General features: G+C 38.1%; 1 protein-coding gene across 2 annotated transcripts in view; it reads left to right on the top strand.

The window, feature by feature from the left end:
* prex1 (phosphatidylinositol-3,4,5-trisphosphate-dependent Rac exchange factor 1) overlaps window positions 1-13,223 on the top strand; it is a 181,534-nt gene that overhangs the window by 95,215 nt on the left and 73,096 nt on the right. For both annotated transcript variants that reach the window (XM_057856132.1, XM_057856142.1), the window contains exon 10: window positions 4,623-4,770. In XM_057856132.1, coding sequence (XP_057712115.1) covers window positions 4,623-4,770 — 148 coding nt within the window. The remainder of the gene's footprint in view (window positions 1-4,622; window positions 4,771-13,223) is intronic.

Below are 13,223 nucleotides of genomic sequence, written 5' to 3' on the forward strand. Positions count from 1 at the left end.
CGTTTAAAGTGGGAGGGAGTCTACCCTCCCACTTCAAACGAATTGGACATCTACAAGTGATAAACTCAATTGAGTTCACAGCAGAAAGATGAAAACGGCATGTTTTTCTGTTTTTTACTCGTATAGCAAACTATTATAAAATTGTTTTCTGACCTATGTATCGATAATTGTTATATTGCCATATTGTGAGATAATGGTTATCGTGAGCCTTGTAAAGGAATTCGTTTTGTATTGTGAGCTACCCAGAGGTTCCCATCCACATAAAATGAGAACAAATTTCTTTATTTCTCCTGCCTTGCCACATAATTCAAAAAGTAAGTGGGTTCAATGTGTGCATATGACATAGGCAGTGTCGTCATTTCATTTTCATGCCATAGGCTGCAATTGGCTCATAATTTGAATAGAACTACTCTCAAGGCTCAAACAAATTTGTGTGCTTCTGCTCTTATTATAGTGCTGCTTTCACTTGTTATGGCACGTCACTTTCTGTATTAAATCCCACTGAACTCACGCGTTAACAGCCTCCTTAGATAATGTGATTAGGTCATGCTAGTAAGTGAAAGATGACAAGAAACAGCTCAAGAAAAAGTGTGGCAGCTGGCAAGAAGCTGAAAGGTCCCGGCACTAAAAGACCCTCATTTGTTGTTCAATAACCCCCATTGTTTAAGTCCACTTCAGCTGCTGTCACATGTAACAGAACGCAGCATCCATCACGAAAGACCAGTTGAACCACCCAAGACTTAATGAGCAAACTGACTTATCATTTTATTTATTTTTTTAACTTTCTCATTCCTCTTTATTGTACTTATTTATAATCACAATCTTAACACTTTTCTAATGCTATCCAATGAAACCTGTAACTGTTACTTGGTTTATTTTTATTTTTACCCAGAAAGGAAAACAAGAAATCATGTCTTAAAGTATTTATAAATGATTCAAAGTGGCCAGATTTTTATATGATGACGTGCATAACACAGTTTATCCAAGTAAATGGATCAGAGTAGCCTCTAAATAGTATGTTGGATATGTTGGATAGTAGGGCTGTTCGATTTTGTCTAACAAGAAAATCCTGATTATTTTCTCTCAAACCCGATTTTCCGATACCAATTACGATTTCTTGGCAAAATAAAAATGACAAAGTATTGGGACTGTATTCTACACACAGAACGGCCCCTTGGGATTAAAAGCATTTTATTTATACAACAGACTCCATCTCTGTTCTTAATTGAAGCGATAATGAAAGAAGATATGCATACGAAGAGTGCATATACCATTTAAAACAAAATCAAACTTGAGAACAGGTAGTCAGTCAGTCAGTCTGTAAACCAAACAGTCTGTCAGCAAGTCAGTCTGCCAACCAGCTAGCCAGCCAGTGAAGTAGGTAGGCAGCCAGGTTCAGGGTGATGTGCTGTCACATTTCTCTCTGGTCTTACTTACAAAAATAAATGATTAGTGCAAAACTGTCAAAAATAACAATAGGCAAGTTGATAATCACCTTGTCTAAACAAACACAAAAATGCACTCCACTGAAGGTGACAAACAATGATTCCTTAGGTTTATGAGCACCTCATCTTTACAAAAGACAAGGTCAAAGATCAATCACATTTGTGGGCCAGTGAACAATGTGCATATAGATTCATTTTTCAAATGTAGACTTATGCATTTAGCCGAAATGTGATTAAATATCGTAAATGTTATTTTAAAAAAAAAGACAACATGGCATGCTTTTAGTTAATGTAATCTAGTAGCGGCAATCTGACAGGAAAATGAGACAAAGGGACAGACAACACATGCACACGCATATACATTCATACTTGTGGTGTAGTGCAATATACACTCAGCCAGACGTGGCGCTCTATATATATATATATATATTTATATGTGTGTGTGTATATATAAACAGTGGTACATCGACATACAATCGCTTCAATACACGATCTTTTCGACATCCGACGTAAAATTTGACTCGGCATTTGTTTCTACATTCGATGACTAAATACGATGATTTATGACAGTGCCGCAATATCTTTGTTTTCCCGTAAGACGGATGCACGGCGAATTTTATTGAGAGAGAAATCAACATGGGTTCCAACAATGTTAGTGCAGGTGGTGAAAAAAGGTAAAATGTGAGGCTTATCATTGAAATGAGGATGGAAATGATAGTAAAATATAAGCGTGGGGTGCGCATCCATGGACTGGCTCAACAATGCGGCCGTAGAAGGTCTATGATTTTGGCGGTCGTCCTCCGTTCGCCAGTCTTTATAAGTTAAGGCAGTGTTTTTCAACCTTTTCTGAGTCACAGCACATTTTTACACAGGAAAAAACCTCACACAACCACAAACCAAAAATGTTCCTAAATTACTTTCTGTACAGTATATTTAATTATAAAATAATTTCTCAGTATTTATACCTACTGAGTGTGACACTTGAGGCTATTAAGATGAACACAAAGAGTGTGAAACTTGAGCCTGTTTAGATGAACACAAAGCCGATATCCTGGCAGGAATCTTCTTCAACAGCTCACGGTCTCTCTTTGTTTTTATGTTTTTTTTTATTTATAGCAGATAGTCTTGAAAAGTTCAGAATTATCAGACACGGGGACTTTAGCAATGTGTCCAACCGCATCGGGGCCAAGCATCTCGCTGGCAATTGCTTTGCAGACAGGTAGTATTAATATCCCTGCCACAGTGTGGGACGTTTTGGATTTAGCATCAAGTTCAGTAACAGGCCAACTGACTTTGAGGGCTTTCTCATTTACCTTTGTAGTTTTTCTCCAAAAAGTTGCCTGTTTCTCTGTGTTTTCACAATGGCAAACAAAATAGTCCATAGTTTGAAGCGATGGGTGTTTCGATTGCAGATGACCTTTAAACTTCTAGCCATTAGTCACTTGCTGTCCTCGATAATGTGTTGGAGTAAAACTGGGAGGATTGACGGTCGTATAATATGGATGCAATGGAAAGGACACTTTCATGTATATCTACGCTTGATGAGTCTAATCAAATGATATAAAGTGGATGTACTGGGGTCCACGTTGTTGCAGACAGCAAGGTGGCTGATGGCTGGAAATCCGAGCTGTTTTTGAACGCGACATGAGCAGTACCTTGCTCATCTGCACACGACCAAGAATTTTCTACCCACTCCTTCCTTCCTACTGCAACTCCACCCGACGACGTTTAAAAAAAAATGCAATATTGGATCATTTCTCGCGGCACACCTGACGATCTATCACGGCACACCGGTTGAAAAACACTGAGTTAAGGTGACAATTATTATTATTGTCACACTGCCAAAGAAATCGCCAGCTTCCTTAGGTTTTTAATCATTTATTTCAGAACTTGTGCAACACAACGTGCCCATTGTCCGTCGCAGCTGAACATGTAAAGTGAAAGTAAAACACCATGCAAAAATACATCTGTCACATTAGAACCCAATTCATTAGATTATTACAGGTATTACTATTATTATATTATTATTCCGATTTTTATTCATAATTTGTTTGTTTTGCTCTGTGTAATTGCTATTTGCAATAGTACTAGCAGTATTTATAAGGATTTAGTGTAGGGTTTTCGGGCTGTGGAACGAATTAATGGAGTTATAATGTTTTCTTATGGGGAAAATCCTGCTCGACATACTGATCATTTTGATTTACAAACAAGGTCCTGGAATGAATTAACTTCGTATGTAGCGGTGCCACTGTATAAGTAAATGAGGAAGTATTTGAACGTTTCAAGGCTGCATGTATTGACAATCCACTGCAATTCTTCCATATACAACAATACTTAAAGTACATCATGAGCTAATATGCTTATTTATGGCGTTATGCAATTTGTGTCCAAAGTTGGCTGGGTAAAAGTTGTTGCTTAAGACGACGCGCTCTCGTGGGATGAAGTGGAAATGCAGAAGAAACTACGGTGGCTTAGATAAACCAAAATGGTGCAGTTTTGAAATCGAACGTACCAATATGATGGGTTTTAACATCGTTTTAACCAGAAAGGTCCGTTTTGGTTAAAAAAAATCCATTAGTCAAACAGCCTTATTGGATAGATTTGGTATGCTTTTTGAGTCTCAGAAATGTGTCGCTTAAAAGGGACAGTGTCACAATGTAGTTCAGAAGTTCACCCAAACCCACAAGAAGTTGAGGAAGGCGCGCTAAATGTGGACTCGCAGGCGGGGCAGCACAACTCACAATAGGCCCTTAAAGAATGTGCTCCGCTGTGTGCACGTAATCGTTAACGTATCAACACAGAAACGAGATGACAATCACAATGCCCTCCTTGACTTTGTCTCAAGAAACATTTCACACGACAGGGACAATGCTGCGGTCGAAAACTTCCATAAAATCCCGAATGTTGGGCCGATTGTTGTGATATTTTTAAAGATTAAAGTGGACCTCATTAGATATGTCCACATAATTTTTTGTGTCAATTGACCGCGGCTTTAAAACATTAGCCAAGTTACAATATGATAGCAAAATACCATCACACGCAGACATTACAAAGTACCGGTATACCTTGTATTGGTAAATGTCAGACTATGCAATATGTTGTAATTTTCTCATTGCTTGAAATTATGTATTATACCCCCCTTCATCTAATACATGATGATTTTGTTACTTCAAATAGGTCTCAAACTTGGAATGGAGCGGGACGCCTATGTGATGATCGCGGAGAAAGGAGAGAAGCTCTATCACATGATGATGACCAAGAGCCGACACCTCATTAAGGACAGACGCAGAAAGCTCAGTATTGTGCCCAAGTGCTTCATGGGAAAGTGAGTGCGAGAATGCCTCTTTATGGCTTTGCTTTCAAAAGAGCTTGTATTCAGTGTTCCTGGAACGTCTTGGCAAGATTTCTACTCTCTTCCCTACATCCTCTCGATCCTCTACCTTCATTTTGGCTTTCCTATCCCAAAGCCTTTCCTTTCATCTAAAGCCAAATCCTTAGTCTAAGTCTTTCCGAAAAGCGAGGCCAATTTGACGTCAGGAATAATAACTGGTACCAACCAGACGTTTACCATCAGTAGACCTCAAACTGAGGCTATCGCTATTTCATTCATGTTTCTGTACCACGAATAAACAATAAGGGCCTTTTTAAAGACTTCTCCTGGAAATCTTCAATAACACTCTGAGACCATCAAAACAAGAAAAATCAATTAAAAAAACACAGGCAGAACCGTCTTTGTTTGACCACCGAGTGCGCCCCCAAACTTTAATTTACTAGAATTTAATATGTATACAGACTTTGCTGTGATGCGTGTGCACTTGGCCCACTTTTCTAATTAATTTTATGAGATTAAGCTTTTTGCACACTTCAGACCTTGACTTTTTTTTTTGCACCATTACATTTACTGGCTTGTTCCATACAGCGTTAAATCTAGATTTTCCTGTTGAAAAATGACGATTCTACCATCAGTCTGTGTTCTAGTCCGTACTATACTGCTTCCCCTCTTTCTATAATTCTTCACTTGCAGACAAGTTTCCATCTTGGCTTAACAAAAGAAAAAGTTACTCAGAATGAACCACTACTTTTTTGGTACAAAAATAAACCTGATTAATGGGAACGGGGTCAGGGTAAAAATAACAAATCTAAAGAAATCAAGTCAGAAATCACCTCCGTGAATTTGGCCCACCATCAGATGCAAATTTATATAAAAATTATGTCACTTGAGTTTTGTTTGTGCTGCTATCGTTTTTAAGATATTTACAATTCTTTTTATTGGTCAATCTGAGGTGAACCAGCCCCTCATTTTGATTAAAAATGGTGTCAATCGTTTATGCTACGCATGTGCTGTAAAAAGTTTTGTTTGTGCTGCTAACGTTTTTTAGATATTAAGATATAAATTTCGAGTGAAGACTTCACGCAGCCCCTCATTTATTGCAAAATGAACCCGAGATGTTGGCATTTCTTAACTCTGCGTTTGTGCTCGCTTGTGCTGCTATCGTGTTATAGGTATTACAGCTATTAATTTCAAGTGATGACGTCAATTGCAGCCCCTCCGTCGTAGCTGACGGAGCATACCAACTCTCTTAATAAAAGAGGGGTGTCCCAAAAAGTAGCGCAAACGTAGCACAAACAAATGGCACCCAAAATGCGAAATTAATATGTAAAGCACACCTTATTTACTGCAAAATGGTACTGAAGGGGTGGCATTTGTTTCGGTTACGTTTGTGCTTATTGTTGGAACACCACTTTACATTGAGAGAGTTGGTACGCTCTGTCAGCTGCGGGAGTTGGATACGGAAAAGCTGCGAGTGACGTCATCGCTCAAAATTAATATCTCAATATCTATAAAACGATAGCAGCACAAAACAAACTTTTTACTGCACAAACGAAGCATAAACGATTGACATAATTTTTTAGCCATTTTTAATCAAAATCGGGGGCTGGTTGACCTCAGATTGACCTATAAAAGAATTGTAAATATCTTAAAAGCGATAATGACACAGCCTAAACATTTTACAGCACAAACAATAGACATCATTCTTATATAAATTTGCATCCGATGTGAGGCCAGTTTCACGGAGGTATTGAAATCACCTCATGAAATAATCGAACATGTACGACATATGAGATGCTTATGTAATAACATACATTATGGAATACAGTATATATTCAAAGCTTCTTTGAAATAATGGCTAAAAACGGCAGTTTGAAAAAAACAGTAGAACCTCTATGAGAGGCAGATGGGCCTCTTATTTGTTGATATTAAGCCTGTTCCAGGTTTTAATAGTTTTAGCAAGCTTTATTTTTTTTTTGCCCTTAGCTGAACAGAAGAGTTTATTTTGCAGAAGAGACCAAGCAGATTGTGTTATGTTCCTTAATTGTGAGGACACATGTTGACTGCGTATATTATTATATGTTGTATCATTGCCAGTATAACCATATTGTAATGAGTATCCATGACAGACACGTGTACCACTTTCTTCGTTGCACTACCATGCATTTGTCACAATTTTCTACAGTTATTGTATCTTTTCTTTGTCATCACGCTTACACTTGCATGAAAAAATTCTGCATGTTTTTTTATCTTTACATATTTTAATACTCACTGCACACCACAAAAACGCAATATCGTTTTAAACGCGTGTATTTTCACCCCCCACCCTTAACCTGTTCAGCTGCTTATTTAGACACAGGGAATAGAAATCTCAGTGTCCTTATGGTCTGAACAGTTTTAATGTATCACATGGAAGTTTGATATACTCACATTGCGGTTGTTCATTATATTTTATTTGTTAGGAGAAAGCACCGAACAGGAAGGGGTTACAAGGGACAGAAAGTAAGAAAGTAGACTGAAGAGGAGAAGAACAAACAACAGCAAAAAATGCATTATCAAACGCCTATGCTGCTTATGAACATACTAATAGTGCTATTGTTAGTTAATTATATTTACCCGTGGGCACCATGTGAGGGGCCTGATAACCGAGGAGAAAGGGGAGGGAAGGTAAAAGGAGATGTGATTAGGTGGGGTGGAATGTACACAATTCCGGCGATGTGAGGTTGGGAAACCATTTTAATGTAAATCGCCTGTAAGTGTGGGTATTTTGAAATTTGTATCGGAATACATCACTTACCGCCTGGGTTACGAGATGACTGTAGCTGAATTACCAGTGTTGGAAAGGACATCATCATTTAATGATTATAAAAATTGACATTTAATGGATGATGTTATTCCTCCCTAGTTTAAAATGTCCAATTTTTTTGCTGTCTTAGAATGCATCTTGTGCTCCAGTGCAAAAGAGAGCTTTTGCTTTCTGTCATCGGTCTTTTTTCCTCTCACTGTCACCAAGGATGCCTTGCGGTGGCCTTTTGTACAAAAATTATTAATAATTTATTGTCTTTGTTAGTGCTTATTTATTTCCCAATTTATTATCCGTGGTGATTCATGTTCACAACCTCAAATCTCATTAGTTTTCATGAACTTTCTATTAATCACCATATGTGATAAAAGTAGGGCGAGGAACGACACAAGTGATTTGCAGTAGAAGTAACAATTTGACCACCCTGCGAAATAAATTTCTTCCCAACAAAAAAATGTTAGTAATACAGTTAAATAACATCTGCAATTATTGTCAATGCCAGCAGTATACAGTGGTACCTCTACATACGAATTTAATTCGTTCCAGGACCTTGTTTGTAAGTCGAAATGGTCGTATGTCGAGCAGGATTTTCCCATAGGAATACATTATAATTCCATTAATTCGTTCCAAAGCCTAAAAACATATACTAAATTCTTAATAAATACTGCTGGCACTGTTACAAATGGCAATTAAACATAGAAAAACAAATAAGTTATAAATAAATAATTCAGAATAATATAATAATAAGAAGAATAATTAATAATTATTCCTGTAAATAATGTAACGAATCGGATTCTAATATGGCGGACACTTTTTACTGTCCCTGAACGCACCGCGAAGTGAGATAGGTCGGTGCGGTAGAGATAATACTTTCGTTTTCTTGAGAGCAGTCAACTGCTTAAGACAATGGGCGTTTTGTGTTGGATAAGTTCTTAAATTAATGATAAAAACGTGACGAAGCTGGCGATTTCCTTGGCAATGTTACCACAATGATAATTTTCACCTTAACTTATAAATAGTGGCGAACGGTGGTCGGAAGAGGACCACGGAGCTGTATTGTTGAGCCAGTTCAGGGACACGCACCCCAAGCTCATATTTTTCTATAACTTGCATCTTCATTTCAAAGGTAAGCATCACTTTTTTCCTTGTTTCTCCAACTGTATCAACTTTTTTTGAAAACTGTGTTGATTTCTCACACAAGAAAATCCACCGTGCGTTCGTTTGCAGTGCTGTCATGTCGTCGTATTTCGAGCAACTCGTCGGATGTAGAAACAAATGGCGGCTCAAATTTTACGTCGGATGTCGAAAAGATCGTGTGTCGAAGTGATCGTATGTAGAGGTACCACTGTATTATTAAAATGAAACTAAACCATCCGTAGTGTTGCAGTTTGCAACGTGTGCGGGCCCAATACACAGGACATTCCCTGCTTATGCAGTGCGGCGGCCCTGCTCATCACACACTCAAGTTATTTAATGCTATACTGTGTTGTAGCAGTGCTCAAAACAAAATCAACATACCTGTTCTTTTCTACACCTGACATTAACATTAGATAGATAGATATAATAGCTGAGAACGGCGTATTAAAAAAAAAAAAAAAAACAACAACAGTTTTTAAGTACCCTGAAGGCAAATACGTGCAGCGAAGGCAGTCAGTGCAATCCATGCACCGGCTTGTTTGTGAAGTGTAATGACAACCCTTGCATAGCAAAGCAGGACCACATAAAGGTTTTTAAACAGAAAATCTGGTCTTTGAAAACATGTCAACCTCTAATATGATTTAAAGACGAAGAGTACAATAACATGATTTAATGAGTTGGAACCAAATAAAACAAAAATAAATGTAGTAATAAAAGAGTAGGATGGTTGTGAAGCTCCTCTGGTCGCACTTTGCTCTCTCTGCCCTTTAAACCGAAAATGCCACCATACTGTTTGTTCCCATCTGAGCGTCACTATTTTAAAATGGTGAGTCATAATTATCATGTTCTGCCCATCCACTTGAATATATCCGCTTAGTGCCAGCAGTCGCTCTGAGTCGGGTCCAAATTGTAATGTTAGTCAACATTGGCTTTATATTCTTCCTGTCCTCACATCGTCACTTTGTCAAGTGCGGTTGATGAGGGCAACTAGTATTTGCTTTCTTCACTGGTCTTACTGATGAATGGGCAGCAGCCCTTGTATGCTTGCTTATTTAATTAAGGCAAGTGGTTGCTTTGCTAACAGCCTGTTGTCCTGATAGCATAATGACCTGATCTTTGTCAGCATTAATACACATTAACCGATCGCATTTCATGTCTGGTTTTATTTTCATACCAGCGCATGCAAGACATTAAAGTAATGAAGCTCACGTATACTGTATATTATTTTGTCTTTACTTTTTCATGCTAAGACATAGACTTGAGGGAATAAACAAAATCGGGTCCAAATTCTTTTACGCGCCAGTGAATTTCATTGGCAGTGGCATTAATTCAATTCAGTGAAAACATCTTTTTTTTCACCCCAGAAGGCCAGTTAGGTTACAAAGTTTATAGGCCTGTAAAAACAGTGTCAATGGAAGCAATAATATTTTTCACACCCCAAAATGTCAGTGTCAAAAGAACAACAGTATTTAATTCCGGTTATAGGAATAATTCTGAAAATGTTTATTATCTTAACATCCTTGGGCCCTATTGAGGACACACCCTATAGAAGATAGAGAAGAAAAATAGATGTATAAATGGATACATTTCCTCGCTGCAGCTAATTTGCTGCCATTGAGTGTCACGTAAATAAACCACATGCATGCGTATGTCCCACCAAGCCATTATCTTTGTTGTCCATCATCCACTGCGTGGTGGGGGAAGGTTCTCGGTCTTTCTGTTACATGCACACACATGTGCAGACAGTCACATTTATACAGTATATTAGTCATGGTCATCATGATCATTTCTTTAACAGCACTGTAACCTAAATAATCTAGCATAAACTCCATACTCTGAGTGCTCTGTCAACGTTGATTAACAGTGTATACAAAAGGGCGTCATGTAGGGCTGCAGCTAAAGAATATTGTAGTAATCAAGTATTCCACTGAAAATTCCATCGATTAATCGAGTAATCGGATAAAACATATTTTTGTTTAGTTAAAGAGCAGTTTTAAATATACATGAGAAAATAAAACATTTCACTTATACTGAACCATTTTATTCACTCAATGTTCAATGTCTTTATTTTAGATGTTCCATATTTTCTGCACAAAAAGGCACACCTAAAAAAAACAAAAAAACAAAGTTTTCTCAAAAGCCGACTGCGCACCTTATATATGAATCAATATTGAGCCGCAACTGGTCTCACAGCAACTGTGAGCGCAGCTCCATCTAATGCAGGGGTGTCAAACCGGTCCGCAGTCAGTGCTGGATTTTGTTCCAACCAAACGAAATGAATACCTTTTCACCAATCTGGGGTCTTATAAGTGTAATCGGTTGATTGCAGTCAGGTGCTACTTCTTTTAGCAGACCCCTAATTGGTTGAACTGTCTGTGCTCAATCGGTATGAACAAAAACCAGGACCCACTGGGGCCCTTTGTGGAATCTGTTTGACATACTATGACATCTAATAGATGCATAACATAACCACAGCCTCTACTGTAGCGTCTATTCTATGCGCCTTATAATGCGGTGTGCCTTACATATGAAAAAAAGTTTTAACATAGGCCATTCATTGAACCTGTTCTTATAATGTGGTGCGCCTTATAGTGTGGAAAATACGGTACCTTGTTGAAAAAGGCCAACGATTGCATCTCAGATGTGACTAGAAAAAGGAAATTCACTACTTTCTCTCAAAAATCTTATTTAAAAATGTATTTCTTACCTAGAAACGCTTGATAACACACATCACTTAAAGGTTTTTCCCCACGTGTTTCAATCGAATCTCCATTTGTGTCAAGCTGATTTAAAGTTCTAGTTAAGTTTTAAGTTAGTCTAACTACTACGCTAAATTCGATCAATCAGTTAGCTTTATTGTGTTTTTATTTTACACCTTCATCAGTCAACAGAGCTGTGTTATTACAGATTAAATAAAGCCTGTATGAAAGGCACGTTAGCCACGCATCGGTAGTAGTCATAATTGATAGAAATCGGAGCCCTCCCTAGGGCTAACGTTATGTTAGCAAAGTACAGTAACGCTAATCTTTTTGATTAGCGCTACGTTAACTTTATTTGACCATGTCTCAAGTATGGGTGCTCTGATGTCTGAGTAAACAGGCTGACTATGGTGTAGCTGCAGCGTTGAAGACGTGCTGTAATTGTATGCAAGCACTGTCTTACAGTGAGTACATGAAACAGTGTTCGCCTTGGTGTCCAGCTTAAAATGCTCCCACACTTTTGACATTTTAAATCAAATCAAATGTATCCACCACCTCTGTCTCCTTCACGCATGTAGGCTGACCACTTCCATATGGTCAAAATGGAGGACCTATTTTAAAAAAAAGAATACATCACACTTCCGATTTACAGTGTATTTTCATCAACAATAAAGTTTTGCACCGTTTATAGATCATATTTGTGTAACTAAATAATAAAAAAAAGCAATTAAAGGTCAAACTTTTGGTGGAGAATTTATTTATATACAGTACAGTGTTTTCAAATTGCTAGGTGCCCCAGAAACGGTATTAACAGGAAACATTTGTAAGACACAAAATTCCTAAGTACAAGATTTTTTTAGTTTAAAAACAATGTCAGCATTAAACTGCTCAAAAGAAGTACACCTTTTATCAGAGAAACAACTTTCCAAAGTTCAGCTGCAGTTATTTTATTATCCAGAGGTGACTAGGGTTCTCGAAAAAAAACATTTCAATGACAAGAAACACGCTTCTTTCCGCGTGATGTTTTACACCTGCTTTGCCTCTTCAGCTCAAGTCCACGTCACACCGACAAAGCATGTAGAAACCGTGGAGCGAGTCTCAACTTCTCTTGACGAGAAAATCGTGTTCTTTTATCCATTTAATGTTCAAGGATGTACGCCGTTATGGCATGTTTGCTAGCATTGCTGTAAAATGTTGGCGAGGAAATTATGTCGTCAGATAGCTGCACGTGAAGCTTTATTTACATTTCATTGAACAACTGATACTGGACATTTTTTTACTGAGCCACTCTTGGGCAGTCACAGACCAGTTGTGATAACCGTGGGGCTGAGTTACGTCACATAAACTGTACCGCGGCCCATTTTATTTAAAAGCGGGACAAACAGCGTCCGGCTAATGGGTTGTGCCCGACGCCGGGCAAATCACTAAAAAGGCTGAGTGTCCGTCCTAAAATCGGACAGGTGGTTACCCTAACGTGACGTCAGCGCGTTGTGCCGCATTAAAAGCAGCAAACGCTTGCAAAATTAAACGAGTTCTCGAGGCAAACAAAATTCCTCGATCATTTTTTAAAATCGAATTACTCAAATTATTCGAATAAGCGTAATCGTTTCAGCTCTAGCGTAATGTGCACTAAAACGGAACACAGACCCTCGAAAACATGGACTTCACACAAAACAGTGTTGTATGCACCTGATTGTTCACTGGCCAAAAAATATGATTACAATGAAATGTGATTTTTGTGCTGCAGGCTCTAGACAAAGGTTGCTATGGCAGATGGCTCAAGGTGTCCGATTTATTCTGTTGCATCC

This window comes from Corythoichthys intestinalis, chromosome 2 (genome assembly GCF_030265065.1).
Source record: "Corythoichthys intestinalis isolate RoL2023-P3 chromosome 2, ASM3026506v1, whole genome shotgun sequence".
In the NCBI taxonomy this organism is placed as follows: domain Eukaryota; kingdom Metazoa; phylum Chordata; class Actinopteri; order Syngnathiformes; family Syngnathidae; genus Corythoichthys; species Corythoichthys intestinalis.